General features: G+C 49.2%; 1 protein-coding gene across 1 annotated transcript in view; it reads left to right on the forward strand.

Annotated features, from left to right (window-relative positions):
• Positions 1–15533, forward strand: part of SUSD4 (sushi domain containing 4) — a 90736-nt gene that overhangs the window by 42887 nt on the left and 32316 nt on the right. The window contains exons 2-3 of the mRNA XM_006916243.3: positions 4359–4571; positions 14974–15147. Coding sequence (XP_006916305.1) covers positions 4359–4571; positions 14974–15147 — 387 coding nt within the window. The remainder of the gene's footprint in view (positions 1–4358; positions 4572–14973; positions 15148–15533) is intronic.

Consider the following 15533-nt stretch of genomic DNA (forward strand, 5'->3'; position numbering starts at 1 on the left):
AGGTGACAAGTCAGAGTTCCCAGCCCCAGTCCACTAAGCCTCGTCTCTGGGGGTGGTGAGGGGCGGGCGTCAGCCTTGGTGACCTCCTCTGGGAGACAAAGGGGTCAGACCAGAGACCGTTAAAGTGACTTTAATGCCAACTGCCAGAGACTGACAGTGAATGCTGTGGGGAAGGGGAGGGGTAAAGGGAGGGGTTTCGGGGTGCACCTGATTCCAGTTAAAATTTGCAACCATGTCCGTTTAAACTTTGGCAGGGACGCCCTTTCCTCCCTAGTCTCAGGACCCTCTCAGTCAGTAAATGCATAAAAAAACCCCATTTTTTTCTGTCTATATCCTGTTTCTTTCCCCAAAGGCGCATAGAGCAGTTTACAGAGAAATAAAAACTCAGCCCCAGTTCCAAAGTGATTTGGCTACGTTGGATACACTCTTCCTTTCTAGAATATGACTTTTCAGTTTTAATCGGCCAAGAGATGGCTTTACATACCTCTTTCGTTTTTCCGATTCTTTTCAAAGACTTCTTCTATCGCTTACAGTAAAACTGTCTGGTAGGTTTCAACAGATTCCGAAGTAACCAAGCCGGAAGTGTCAAGGCGTCCTCGTGAGACCGAGGGGTTGACGGGGTCCCTTACGTGTGAAGACAAGGCCACGCTCATTCCCTGTCACTACCACAGCTTTTGATGGGACTGGCCCAAGTGTCCCTCTTCAGCCAGCGGATGTGGATGCTTCTCAGACCTGTGCTTAGCTGACCTCTGGGTGACCCCTGACACTGCCACCCATTTCTTCCTTCGTAGAACCCGTTCCCTTGCTCAGGGACAGCAGTCAGGCCTTCCTCCTCGATGGCCCTGTAGGGGTCTCTGTCTCAGTGACATGTCCCTAACCCTGTGTGTGTTCCCAGGAGGGCGGCCACCGGTGCCTTCAGCTGCCGCCTGCTCACGGACGCCCTGCTCAGGGCACTGTGTGGCTTCAGACCGCGTTCACCAGCTACCACTAGACGTCTCTGCGGGGTGTCCCTGAGACTCACACTCACCGCCCCCCCCACCACCGCCCCAAACTTGTCCTCGTTGCCCCTGGACCACCCTTCACCTCGTCCTGTCAACCTGCGTGTACGGACGGCCCGTCTGTCTACCCGCCGTCAGCATCGGGACCGGCGAGCCGTCCTGGATGCCTCTCTTTTGACCCCTTCCCCGACCCCGTCCCCGATCCTCAATGTCCTCAACGTCTCTTGTAGCCCTATTTCATCACCCCTGCCTGATTTCCCACTCATCGTTTCTCGCCTGGATGCCTGCAGTGGCCTCGATATTCCACAGTTCTCGAGCGCTGGCCCTCACGCAGGAGCGGGGCCGGCCGCCCGAGGGTCACGTGCAGAGCTTTGTAAAAGTGTGTCCGCCCTGGGCCTCTCCCCTCCTGGAGCAGGCAGGATGGGTAGGTCTGTCTTCGTATAATGCGGCCCCCGTGATCCTGAGATGCAGCTGCTGGCCCAGAAAGCATCTCTGGTCACCTTCCCAGCTCCCTCTGGGTACGAGAGAGTACCTGGTCACGTGCCTGGTCAGAACTCTCGGTCCCCACCCCCGCGTCACGTGTGACCTTAGCTAACACGTGCGGCCTTCGGGATCGGCCTCCATCTCTCGTCTCCCTCACCCCCCCGGGCCCAGGCCTCGGGCCACACCTCTCTTTTCCTGACACGTAACGCGTGCTCAGCTGCTTCCCCCTTCGTGCCTCCGCCCCCTCCCCGAGCTGCCCTTCCTCCCCCTGCCTGGCCAGCGTTTGCTCCTCCCAGAGGATGCAGCCGGAGCCCCTTCCACAGACTTGGCCCGTCCTCCCGGCCGACCCGTTGACATGCACTCGCCCCTCCCCGGTGCCATTAAAGCAGCCGGGTCCTTGACAGGTGGCATGTGTGGGAGAATGAAGTGTCCACACCACCGGGGACCCTGTGCGTTTATGCTGCAAGGCTTTTTGGCCTGCGAGGGCATCAGGGGTTCCATTGCTTTCCATGGCTGCTGGTTTTGCCACCTCGACGCTATGACGGATATACCTTGCAAGGACCCACCTTAAGGCTGCTAGCCTCAGGGGGATTGCCGACAGCCATCATTTAGGAAGCACTCGACAACCTACAACACTTTCCTCTGGCGTAAACACATGCAGCCATCGCTTAATGACTTGGCAATACTTCATTGCCCCTCCCCCGCAGGTGTTACCTGCCTCTCTGCAAGCTGGGGCACAGCCTTCTCGCTGGGTCGCTGGGGTGCTTGGTCCCAACCGTGTGACAGAGCTGCTGCCACGCGTGAGAGAAGGCGAGAAGGCTGGATGATGCCTCGTAAAAGCTTCCGCCGTTGCGCTCACATGTGAAGTCTGAGCAGACTCATACACGCAGAGAACAAACTGAGGGTCGCCGGAGGGGACGGGGGACGGGGGATGGGTAAGAAAGGTGAAGGGGAATAAGAGGTACGAACCCCTAGTTCTAAAATAAGAAAGGGGCGGGATGTCCGGCACCGGGAATATAATCAGTGATATCGTATAACTTGGTGCAGTGACAGGTGGTTACTAGACTGATCATGGCGATCACATGGTAAGGCATAGACATGTTGAATCGCTGTGTTCACCCCGGAAACTCGTAGGAGATTGTATGTCAACTATACTTTAATAATAAAAAAGCGTCCTCTGCGTGATAAATGTCCGGCCTGTGTCCACTTAGGGGTGTGGTGGAGTCAGTTGTGGTGCTGTCTGCTCCCCCCGCCTCCCTCTCGGCTGTCTGCTTGCTTCACGATGCGCCTGTGACCTCTGCAGGGAGCATGCTCGAACTGTCACTTCTGGACATCCTGCCACTGTGGCTTTCAGCACGGTGGCACTGACAGAATGTTCGGGATCATGGGGCCACTTGGGGAGGGCGGCAAGTGAGTCCCACACGAGCACTTAGAAGTTGAGGTGGGGGAATCACCTACCAGCTAAGGACATTTTGCAAACTCAACGTGTTAGAGAGACTCAGCTGTCTGATGAGTCCAGTATCTGGGCATCACCTGGAAACCAGGTAAATCCTCCAAGAGCCCCAGGGGGACTGGCTTCTGGGTCTTTGTTGGGGTTTTATCGGATGGCCCAGGCTGTTCCTAGCCCTCTGCTGCGTCTCGATGGTGTCCAGCCCCACCTGGCACCAGCAGCTGTGCTGGAGTCGAGGGTGGATGGGCACCTCAGCCCCCATCTGGACGGAGTTCTGCGTTTCTCTTCTTGGTACCTACTCAGTGAGGATCGTCCACTGATTTTGTAGGAAATGGAGTTGGATGCCTTCGTAGCACTGAGGGGTACATTGGTTCACTGTGCACACAGAGGACCCCTTTTTTTATCCTTGGCTTCCCCAGCCAGCCATGTTCATTTGAAGGACCTGCCTCATCCGAGCCCTATGGGCATCTACCTCACCCCGCCCTCCAGTCCGTTGACAAGGGGCGGAGCCAAAATGCCTCTCACCTCGTGCCTCCTCCCTCTGACCTGCCCACTGCCTGGTCTCCTGCCTGAGCTTCGAGCTTCGGGGCACTCTCTCCTTCAGTTCACCCCTCAAGCTGCTGCTGTCCTGTGGCCTCCCAGTGCCCGCTGCCCTGCCCCCTAGCTCCACAGTCGCCTCCTCGCTTGGCTGGGCTTCCTAGGGTCTCCCTGATATGTCGCCGACTCCCTTTTCCAACTACTCATTCATTCGTCAAACATTTATGGAGCATATCATGAGAGATTCTGGGGATACAGGGATGAAAAAGTCACGAGACCTGTCCTTGCTGGGCTCACAGTCCGGGGCTGTGTCCACGTTACTGCGTTGGGATGAGGAGGGCTGGGTGGGGGAGCCTGGGCTGACGGAAGGCACCTCAGAGGAGGAAGTGCTAGAACCAGTCCTGGCAGGTGGAGCAGGGGCAGGGAAGTTACCGTCTCTGTGTAACTGTCACGCCTACCTGCTGCCCCCTCAACGTGGCCCACTCTCTCCAGCCCCGGCCATCACTCACGCCATTCCCATTAGAACCATCTGCGCCTCTCTGCACAGTTAGTTCTGACTGTGGACGTCTTACACCCCCTTCGAGGCCAGGCTCCTCCTCCTCCCTCGACCCTGCGGACCACCTCGGTCTCCTAAGCTCCCCTCAGCAGTCACTCTCCTGTTTCGGCACTTACCACGTCGTATTTCTTTTGTTGTTGACTTTCCCCCATCTCCCTGCTCTTAGGACCTTAGCGTGAGACGTGCACTAGAATGCTTATGTTCTCGGCTTTTCGGCTGGCGTAGTTGGGCGGTCCGTGGTGTGGGAGAGTACACAGTGTCTGTCGTTTATCTGGGCAGACCCTTGGCGTTAGAACATATTCAGAGGTAGCTTTTCTTCTCTCTGTCAACGTAGGGTTCGATGACCTTCAGGTGTGTGCTGACCCAGGTGTCCCCGAGAATGGCTTCAGGACGCCCAGCGAAGGGGTATTCTTTGAAAGCTCTGTCACCCGATTTCATTGCCAAGACGGATTCAAGCTGAAGGGTTCTACGAAGAGACTGTGTATGAAGCATCTTAACGGAACCCTGGGCTGGATCCCGAGTGACAAACCCGTCTGCGTGCAAGAAGGTAAAGTGCTCAAACCCACGCCCCTCCCTCTCCTGGGGACGCCGCTCTCGTGGTCTGCTTGCCCTTCTGTGGCCTCGGGTCTAAGGCTTTGTGTGCCAGAGGGGTCAGTATCCTGGGCTGCTGTGTGTTTCAGGGCTAGTCCTGCACGCAGACAGAGCAGCCCGTGTGTGTGGTGAGGGCCGGGGTAGCAGATAAATTCATCTCAGCGTTATCATCTTTCTTCTCTATCTCTATTACAATCCAATTTATCACTGTTTTTGTCAATGCGAGAGAGCCACTCAGATAACATTAGCGCTGTTTATTATTGGGCTGCCAACTCTGCACTCATTTCCATGTTACTCGATCAAAAGCTCAGTAAATGTATTAGACCCAAACTACATATAATGATACAGGTGATGCATGTTACTCCGCGGATTAAATCAATTACGACTTATCAGTTCTCCGTTAGGTGTGATTCATTGAAGGAAAGAAAGAAATGTGGCAAGCAATGACAGATGGACAAGATATTCTTTTACTTCTAGCAATTATCCTTAAATCTGTATATATCCAACAAATATATATACAAATAACAAATATATATATTTCAGCAAATATATGTTTCAACAAATATATATATAAATTACAAATACATATATTTTTTGTTTACTCTTTGTTGATACTTTTGAGTTTAAAAGAATGCGCTGAGTTTAACTAATTGGAATGCCAAGTTGTTGATTATGTATCTCCAAGGATTGGCAAGGCTGATGTAGGAATAGGCGTGAATCAATAATTAATTCTAGCCCCAAATTACCACGGAGCACAGAACTTAAATTTCATCGAGTTCATCAGAAATGAGTTTTCTGTTTCTCTTAACACCATGATTCATTTTATTTTGGGATGGAGCTTTTATAATAATGACATGTAAACTATTAGTCTGGTTTAATTTTATGAAATTTTAAAAATAATTTAATTTGACCGTTCACGGTCCTCCTAATGGGAACTGTAAAGGATGGATAAGATGGTGTCCTCCCCTTAAAGTACTTGCTATCTTTGCTTTTATTTTCAAGGTATTTTTTTTAAGAAGCCAAAGTTAATACAAAGAATCAAGGTTTTTAAAAAATAAATTCTTTTTTTCCTCTTACATGCAGTGCATGCCAGCTGTGATTTCCATAAGATTCTATTAATTAAAAACGTTTGGCCACGGATACCCAGTGCTTAAAACGCAGACAAGTTCAAGGACATCAGAGAGCAAAGAAAACCGACAGGCCCAGAGATGAAGGCCTGCTGTTAATTTTCCATCCGAAGCGGGGGAAAAATGTATCCCTTTTTAGATGAGCTTCTTTCCAACCCTGTACATAACTGGCTGATATGTCGTAATTCCTGGAAAGAGAGTGAAAAGTGGCCTTGGAGTGGGGGCCTTCACCTGTATACGTGTGTGTGCGTCGTTCACACTTAGCCCCAGATGTCTGGGCAGGGGCCGTGGAAGTGGGGACAGCAGAGGATGCCGGCTTTGTCATTATGCAACTGAAAATAAGACCACGTGTTTCCAAAGTTGGGGTCCAGGACCCGAGTGGCCATGATGCTGTTGTGTTCTAATCGTCATTTTGAGAGTTTGGAGGAACAGGCATTGCCTGTGTAAGTATAGTGATGTATTGATTTTGAATATCAATGCTGATTTTGTTGGCCTTTGAAAGACCTGTATAAAGAGATCGCCCTGATGGTGAAGAAAAGTCATCATCGTTAATGTTCTAATAAGCCTTCTCTATTCTACGTGGTTTGCAGGGGGACAGGGGACACCTGTACTATGGGTGTCGTCGGGCAGCAGTGAAGAAGCCAACCCTTTTTTAGCCCCCTGATTTGTAAATGGCCTTTACTTGCTGACCAGGATTTATGCTGGGTGAATAGTGAGGGCAGCGGGATTCATTTGTTTCCCTTTGTCAGGTTAATTCTTAGAGGCTGATGAATTTTTGTGTGGTGGTAATAGTAATAATAATAACAAATGATCTCATTTTTATAGGTCATTATTGTTTAATATCTAATATTCACTATCCCAGTTACCATGCACAACCACCCAACAGGAAGAGTCTTACTGTCCTCATTTTCTTTCTTTCTTTTTTTTTTTTTTACCATTTTATTTTTTAATTTTTTCCTCCTCTCCTCCCCCCACTCCCCTCTGGTCATCTTCAATTTCTGATTAGGAAACAGGCTCGAACAGGTTCGCTTACTTTGCCAAGGTCACGCAGCTGATAAGTAAGCAGCACAGATGGAACTAGTTCTAAGCCAGCATTTTTTCCTCTACCTTCTTTTTCTGTGGCAAAAGCCTGACTCTGATCAGTTACAAACAGCACAATGTCATAGTAAATGACATCACTGAGTCTCAGGACTGAAGGGACTCACGGAAATCATGTAATCCAGGCCCTCATTCTGATTTAGTTTTCGTTTGACCAAAGGAAAAACTGAGTCTCGGAGAAGTAAAGAGCCTTCCCAGAGTTAAATGGCAATTTACGGACAGGCCCGTTCAGGCCACGTCACCTCGCTGTCACCTCTCTGTCTGAACACCGAGTCCCGTTCACGCAGGACTCTGGTTCCCAAAATGCGCGCCGAGGCCTGCTTGCATCGCGAGCTTGTTAAAGGCACTCATTCGGACCTCCCACATTCGAATGTTCGGAGTGAGGCCAAGGACTGCATGTTTTTTAACTCTCAGCTGATTCTTAAACACAGAAAAAAAAGGAGTTTGAGACTCACTCAGGCAGGGGTATGGTCTGATAGTGCTTTACAAGGGGAAAGAGAACATGACTTTTCTTCAGTGTTAAACAGAGCTCCTGAGGGATCGTTAATTCTCAGCATCAGAGGATGTCAGTATTGTCATTTATAATGAAGAAACTAAAGCCTGTAGCATTTAAGTGACTCACACAAGTCATGTGGCACATAAACCGGGATCAGGACCCACATTCTGACTCGCAGTTCAGGACGCTCTCTCCTACCCTGGGGGTACACAACCCGGGCTGCATGCCAGAACCACCCGCGGAACTTTCAGAAGTAACAGTGCCTGGAACTTTCTCCAAGACATTCGATTTTAGTTGTTCTGGGCAGTGGGAGATCGAACAGAGGTATTTCTAACCACCCCCCCGCCAAGGGAATTTCGGTTATCCCTGACACCTGCACTTCATCTCCCTCATTGTCCAGGGGTGGATGAGGTCGAACATTGCACAGGACAGCAGTCCCTGTGCCTGCCCCAGCTTGCCACGTCCCCGTGCTTAACCCTTCTGGGCTCAGTACCTTGTGGAGTACCAACAGGGAAAGAAAATGAATTCATTCAGCAAGCATTATTTTTAGGTACTTACTAAAATATTTCGAGGGCCATAGATTTAACCAGGATTGCTATAGGAGATGAATAATTTGATGTGAAGAAGTTTCTGTGAGCTTCTGGGGGGAAAAGGTGCACTACGAGTTTAAGTTTTGTTATTACACGATCAATTTTTAATTAAAAGATTCAACTTGACTCATCAGCTAAAGTTCGCAGCAAAGATGGCAGATGACTCCTTTATTCATTGAAACTGTGGTGCAGGCATTTTTTCAACAGGAGGGGAGTTACTCCTATATTAAGGTGAGTTGTCTCCCAGCTCCAGAGACTTCACCAGAACAGATGGATGGATGCTTTAAAAAATGTTTTATTTAGAATCCCTGTCTTGTGCGCATTTTCTATCATCTAAAATTTCTTTCTTGTTGCCTCAGACATGGGTTATCAGAAACAGCAGCCTGTGCCCACAAGGGCAAGTATTTGCATGTCTTCCCCTAAGACAGTCTCTTCTCATTTTCTGTCTTCTGAGATGCCCCTCCCTGTCTCCAGGACACCCGTCATTTCTTATTTATGCTTCCTGTAACAGAAATCACTGCTTCCCTCCTCTCTCCCCCTTGTGGCTTTGGTGTGAGTTTGGGTTTTGTTCTTTAAAAGATTTCTTTGACTTAAATGTGGTCAAGACTTGAAAGGAAAATAAAAAATATCCACAGGAAATGAGGTCAGGTCAGATGAGGGCAGATACAACAAAGATAAGTGACAGAATGATCAGTTATAATCGTGGCAAGGTGACAGCTGCTCTGCTACGGACGAGGGTTCACAAGCCTGAGCAGCCGAGCCTCCTGCACACGCAGAAGGAAAATCCAAATCGTAGCAGCCTTTACCAGATGCCTCTTGTCACCTCCCGTGTCACGTGAGTGCTGAGATTTCACCCTATCTATACAGGGGCCATAGAGGTGGGGAGTCACTTTAAGTCACAGAATTATTAGGCAAATGCAGAAAAACAGCATCAACACATGTACAGATCCTTGTCAGATCCTGCAGAAAGGCCACGACATGATTGTGAGTGACCTTGGACACCAAGCTGATTGCGACAATTCCCAACAAGCAGTTGTTCACAAGCTCGCAACAGAAACTACCCAGAATTAGGTTGGCTGCTTATGAAAAATGCAGGGCCACCCCATGGGGTCCTTCCAAACCCAGTACAGATGAAATGCATCTTCCCTCACACCAGATGAGCAGGTCAGGGCAGCTGTGGCAGCATCCTGAGAGTCCCCTACTAACGCAGGGCTCCTCCGACCCCACGGGGAAGAGGGGGGCGCTGCGGGCGCGAGAGGCCTCGGGTGCAGAGCTGCCTCCCAGCCCGCGCCGATTAGATTCTGTGCTTTATCAGGTCTGTCGGACACAGCTGCTAAGGGACAGGCGGCACTTGCTAACTCTGAGACAGCCTCTGCATTTGGACTGCTGTCTTCAATCTAGTCACTCCCAGCAGCAGGAGATCTCAGCCTTTGACTTCATGGGACTTGCCCGAGGGGGCTTGTTAAAAAGGCACATTTCCAGGCCTCCTCTGGGGTTTGCGTGCACCGGGAATCTGAATTTAGTGGGCACCTCTGGGAGACCCGCCTGCTGGTGGGCCTCAGAGCACACCTTGAGATACTTGCCATAGGCACTCGACAAGTAAAACATCAAGATGTAGGGTCGAGCCTCTGCGCGTCGTCAGCCCGCGAGGATGGCGTTAGGACTGCCTTTTTTTATTGTCCCTGTGAGCCCAGCTCTGGCGACCACGTGCTTTCTGTCACTTCCTTGTTGCTGAAAGTGAAAGCTACTCTCCGGAAGGTGGAAAGAGACCTCAAAGTTTCTTTAAAGATAAAATAGCTACAACTCTTTTTATCAAGAACAAAGCAAGAAATCAGGTAGATTTGTCTTCTAGGGTAGAACTCTTTGAACTAAACCCAGTTTCTCCAATAACCTGTGTATCTATATGAGGCCAACTGCCTTCAGAAAATTATCTGGAAAATAATCAAGATTTTTATGTTTCTGGAGATGTAAATGGCACCCCAATATGTTTAGTCATTCGTTCTCCCAAATTCTGCGAAGCGCCCTAGGCCCAGAGGCTCCCAGTTTAGTTGGGAAAGATCACTACCTTTCCAGCGACTGTCCTTACTCTTCCTATATTGATTTTGTTGTTCTTGTTATTGTTTTTAACCTTTTTAAAATTCGTAAAACACAACACATACATGGAAAAGTACACAAAACCAAACAGCCCAGTGAATTATCGCAAAGCAAACACCACTGTCCGGATGAAGACCCAGAGCAGTGCTGGGACCCCAGAAGCCCCCTCCCGGTCACCGCCTCCTCCTCCGCCCTCAGAGGGGACCTCTTCCCCGAGTCACGGCCATCACGCCCACGGTAACCGCGTAGCCCAGGAGTACGCCTTCCTAAACATGGCGCTATTTTACGTTTAATTTACCTTTGCCTTATTTTTGAGTTTAGATACATGGGATTCTGGAGCAAGGATTAATCTATGTTGGACTTCTTTTACTTTATGTTTGTGAAATTCGTGCATATTATTTTGCGTGTCGCTGTAGTTCGTTCGTTGGCATTGTTGCATAGTGTTCTGTTATCTGAATAGACCATAATTTGAACATTCTGATGACAACGGAAATTTAGATTTTATCCAGTTGGGTATTTTTTTATAAATAGTGCTGCTACGAACATGCACAAACATGCCTCTTGGTGAATGGAGATACAGCTTTCTGTTGGAGCTATGCTTAAGGGTAGAATTGCAGGATAGGCCCATGTTCAGCGTTGATAGGAGTGAGCTTCCAGCCATCCTGTCCAGTGGAGTTGTACGGACAGCCCCCATCCTCCCAGCAACAATGTGTGATTATGCACATGGAGCGCTAACAACCAGAGAAGCTCACCTGAGGCTCAGTGTCCAGAGGTTTTATTGGGGCTTGGTCATTTGCAGGTGTTTGACTACTTGTGTGGCTGACCCGAGTCTCCAGCCCCTCCAAAAGTGGAGCGGACAGTGCATGGACCAAGCCTCACCCCCCACCAGCCTTTCTTTGGACAAGGTTAATCCTTACCCGCACATATGGCAAACCCTTTAGGATATAAATCAGAGCATGTCATGGGCCAAGCCTAGAAAGTTCCAGCAGCTCCCCATCACGCTAAAATAAACCCAGATCCCTAATCTAAGGCCCACGTGGTCTGGCCTTTCCAGCTCCTTCTCGCTCACAATATCCCAGACACGCCAATTTCCTTTCGTGTTTTCACGGACGCTCAGCTCTTTCCCGCTGGCCTTCGCACTAGCCGTTCCTCTGCCTGGAATGCTCTTCTCCAGGTTCACTCGTGTTGGCTTCTCCTCGTCCTTCGGTCTCAGCTTAATAAATATCGTTTCCTCAGAAGCGCCTTTCCTGTTTGCCTGAAGGAGAGGGGTGCTCACCTGCGTCAGTCCCTAGCACGTGACCTCGTGATGTGTTCCTCATAGCAGTGATCGTCGCCCGTTAGTTTCTGGCTCATTTACCTGTTCATTTGTCTGTTAGCGGTCTGCCATCCCGCAGGTAGTGACAGAGTAAGATCCTTGACTTTTTCTCTCTCCTCAGTACCTAGAACATACTAGACGTAGAGTCAGAGCTCAGTTCCCTGGATGGATGGATGGATGGATGGATGGATGGATGGATGGATGGATGGATATATGGATGGATGGATGGATGGATGGATGGATGGATGGATGGATGGATGGATGGATGAATAAATAACATGCTTTGCAAATGCCAATTTGAATAAAATCCATTCTTCACAGCAAGGCTTTCAGACCCTTTACTATGCTAATATGAATTGTGAATCGCTGAGTGTGAATCATGTATTCATGTTCCTGGGAATACTTTTTGGGGAAGATCTATGTCAAAAGTCAGCATTTTTAGGGATTCAGAATCATTTTCACATATAACTGACATTTTAAAGGAAAGCAAACCTAACACATGCATATAGTTTTTACAGTTTCTTTTACTATTTCTACTCCATCCTTTAGGACTCTGCCCTCTGCTAATTAGTCTAATCAATTAATTTGTATTTAGATCTAAATGTGTAATACTGCCTTAGGGCCCTTAACCCCTTTTATTTGTTTATGTTTCTATTTATTTATTATATTAAATCCCCACTGTTATAGGACACAAAAATAATGATAGGTTAGTGAAAGGTGGTTTCTGGAATGGAATCGTTCAATATCCCCCAGGTTACACCCCCAAGGTGCCTGTCTGTGTCCTGTCTGCATAAGTTTTGATTATCGGAAAGTCACGTTATTTCTATTTGAAATTTTAGAATCGATGAAAATTTGTTTTCAGATACTAAAGATCCTGGTTTCTTTCTGTCCATGGAAATAAGGTTCGTAGTTATCTGCTGCCGGCGACAACCTCTTCCCACTTCACGTGCGTTCAGCGGGGGATTAGGGGCCAGACATTGTGGATGAAGGGGTTGGGAAGCGCGGGCTGATCTTGTCTCCTGTGACGGTTCCGTTTTGGGCTCTAAGAGCTGGTCTACTTCGGTTTTGTCCTCAGACCTAGAGCACAGCTTCTCCTGGCCGCTCCACCTTGGTGGAGTTTGAACTTCAACTTCTGAGTTCCCAGTTGGTATGTGGCTCCACTCACATAGCGAATTGGCCTTGTGTTACTCCCTGCGGTGACTCTTCTTTGAGTAGAATACATGATGACTGGGATTTGGGAGCCTGTGAATTCCCTTTGAACCTTGCGTCAGATGCTCTGCAGTTGTCCCCAACTCCTGTTCATGGAAACTGGGAGTTCTAATTTGAAGTTCAAAGCATTCTATGTTATAGACCACTATGCGGACAAACCATCCTTGGAAACAGGCTGCTGGTCAACCTCTGTCCACATGTCCCCAGTGTCCAAATGAATATTTCTGTCCATTAAATTCACTACGTATAGTTGGCCACCTCCTGAGGTTACTGGCCAATTCTTGAATAAGTTTTAAATCAATCATGAAAATAGTTGTTAAGTCATATAAATTACTGCCATAGGATCTATTTACAGCCAAGATTTTACAGACGGGTGACTCGATAACTGTGTTTTTATTTGCTTTGCACACTAGGCAACAGTAGTGTGCAAATTCTGTCGGTTATCTCGTGACTCTTGTCCGAAGTCCTCTGGGTTCGATTTAGGGGAAATTCAGGTATTCTAGTAGAAAAACAATTGGTTAAACATGAACAGTTAGAAAACCCCTTTCTACAGCCTGAAACACAAACGTGAGAGGTAACATCAAAACCAGAACACAGTTCTCCAGCCAAGACTTTCTCTGTTGAAATCCACAGGCAAAGGGGGAAGTGACGATGGCCTCCCTCTGGGGACGGCTTAGCCACCAGGGCTGCCCCAAAGCCTGTTAATCAGCTTCTTGGTGTTGGTGGTGGGGGCCGGCGGGTGGGGGGCGCGGGCATGTGTTCAGAGTTTCTCGGGCAGAGGTCCACACGGCCCCCTCAGCGTTTCCTCTTTGCCAGGTGTGTACAAAGGCCTGGAGACCTGGAGGGAATGTCAGATGCAGACATTCCCTCCACTGCTCTCAAGCTAGTGGTCATGTCAAGGGCTGAGATGAAGGGCTGCCTTTACCTCAGCCCCTTGCCTGCATGTGATTTCTGATGAAGCACACGAGACAGCAAACGGCCACCACCCCATCAGTCCCAGCTGACAGGACCGTCCTCTGGCAGTGCTGTCCCCTTCTGCCTGAGGCTTTCCCATTACTAATATTCTGGTTTCTTGTTTGTTTGTTTGTTTGCAGTCCGTTGTTGTCAGATTGTCCCAGTAAACCCAGCCCTAGGAAGTGCTCTTTTGAAAGCCAATCAAGTCCCCAGCCCCCAGAGCCATCCACCAGTCGGTCCCTGCCCCTTCCCTTCCTTCCTTCCTGCATCGGGGTTCCCAGGCTCAGCACCTCAGAGCTGACAGTTCGAAGCTTGGAGAAACTTGACGGTCAGGGGGTCCCGTTACTACCAATCCAACCACATCGTGGATTTGGAGGGCTTCGGGGAGTGGCTGAGAAACCCACAATCTTTTAGAGCATTGAGAAAATTCCCGAGGAAGTTCCCATGACTGTCAAAGTGCTGTTCTTGCATTTTTGCCTTGTTTCAAAAAATTTTCAGAAGCAATGGACTTGAACCGGAGCCCATCTGTAAGTCAGGGCCTGCCTGACTCTAAAAGTAGAAATAAATAGCTCAAGCTTTCAAGCATATAGGCATGGAAAATCAGACACATCAAACAGAGACGTGTCGGAAAGAATGGAGAGAGACACATTGTGACCAATGTGACGGAGATGGGATTAGTTGGGTGGTGTTTAGGGTGGGAGAGGGAGGATCCCAACTTGGCGGCTCAGAATGCATCACGATGCCTGTGCGGCGATCTGGCGGCTGGGACAGTTAGAAATCGATGGTTATAACGGATGTGTCTCACTTTATCTTGCTGTCATTCTATTGCACGGGCTCCTCCCCGCCCTCCTCCCTTCGCCCAGCCTCGCATCTTCCTCCCATCCGCATGCATTCTGCTCTTACTCCACGTTTGGGCGGCAGTAGGTTGCTTGCTCTGAGCCTTTGCAAGATTGGCAGTAATACGTGCTGCTCTATTTATCATCTTTTTCAAAAACAGATAAGGAGGATGGCTAATAGCAAATGAACCGCAGCTCAGCCCCCTGCTGTTCTGCAAAGCATATTTGCTTACCAGGCCCAGGCCCTGGCCCCACAGGCCGTGGCTCGGGTGGACCAGCCAGGAGTGCTGTCCACAAACACGGCCAAGTGTGGAACTGGATAGAGAGTTCGGGCGAATCCCCGACTCCTGGCTTTCTTCACTTATTTTCAGAATCATCCATAAACTCAGCTGCATAGAATGAAGTGTCACCAGCAAAGTTCCTTCTCTGGCTGGATCCTAAGCCACGTCTTCCTGTATCTCTGGGTAGCAGGTTCTGCTGCTCGTCACTGAGACATGAGCCTAGTGATAAATAAGAAGTCATTTATCAGATCGCTGCGTAGGTCAAGACCGGGTCTGCAAATAAGAGCTTTCTTGGGGAGCCGTGAACCACAACCGCGTTAAATTCCAAAAATAACGTGTCCTTTCCCCACGATTGCAGATTGCCGCATCCCTCAAATCGAAGATGCTGACATTCATAACAAGACTTACAGACACGGAGATAAGCTAATCATCACCTGTCACGAAGGATTCAAGATCCGTTACCCCGACCTGTACAACCTGGTTTCGTTATGTCGTGAGGACGGGACGTGGGACAATCTGCCCATCTGTCAAGGTACGAGACAGAGGTTGTGGTTCTTGGCTGTTTTTCACCCAGACTGTGTTGTAGGGGGTGTGTGTGTGCGTGTGCGTGTGCATGTGTGTGTGCGCGCGCGTGTGTGTTTCTCTAACAGAATAAGAACGACGGAGGGGAACACAAAGCCGCCCCCCACCTGCACCCCACATGGTCCAGCCAAAGCTCCGCTGTGGCCGTCCAGCTCTGTTCTCAGAATCCCCGCATCACGCCCGATGCTTTTCTCCAGCCCCGTGCACCGTTTTAAGGTATATATGGAAATGGCCTTATTCTTTAGCACACGGGATGTCTCCTTTACTCGAAGAAACCACAAGGAGCTTAAGAACGAGGCGACTTGCAACCAGGCTGTGAACGCAATGATGAACTAG

This window comes from Pteropus alecto, unplaced genomic scaffold (genome assembly GCF_000325575.1).
Source record: "Pteropus alecto unplaced genomic scaffold, ASM32557v1 scaffold65, whole genome shotgun sequence".
Lineage (NCBI taxonomy): Eukaryota > Metazoa > Chordata > Mammalia > Chiroptera > Pteropodidae > Pteropus > Pteropus alecto.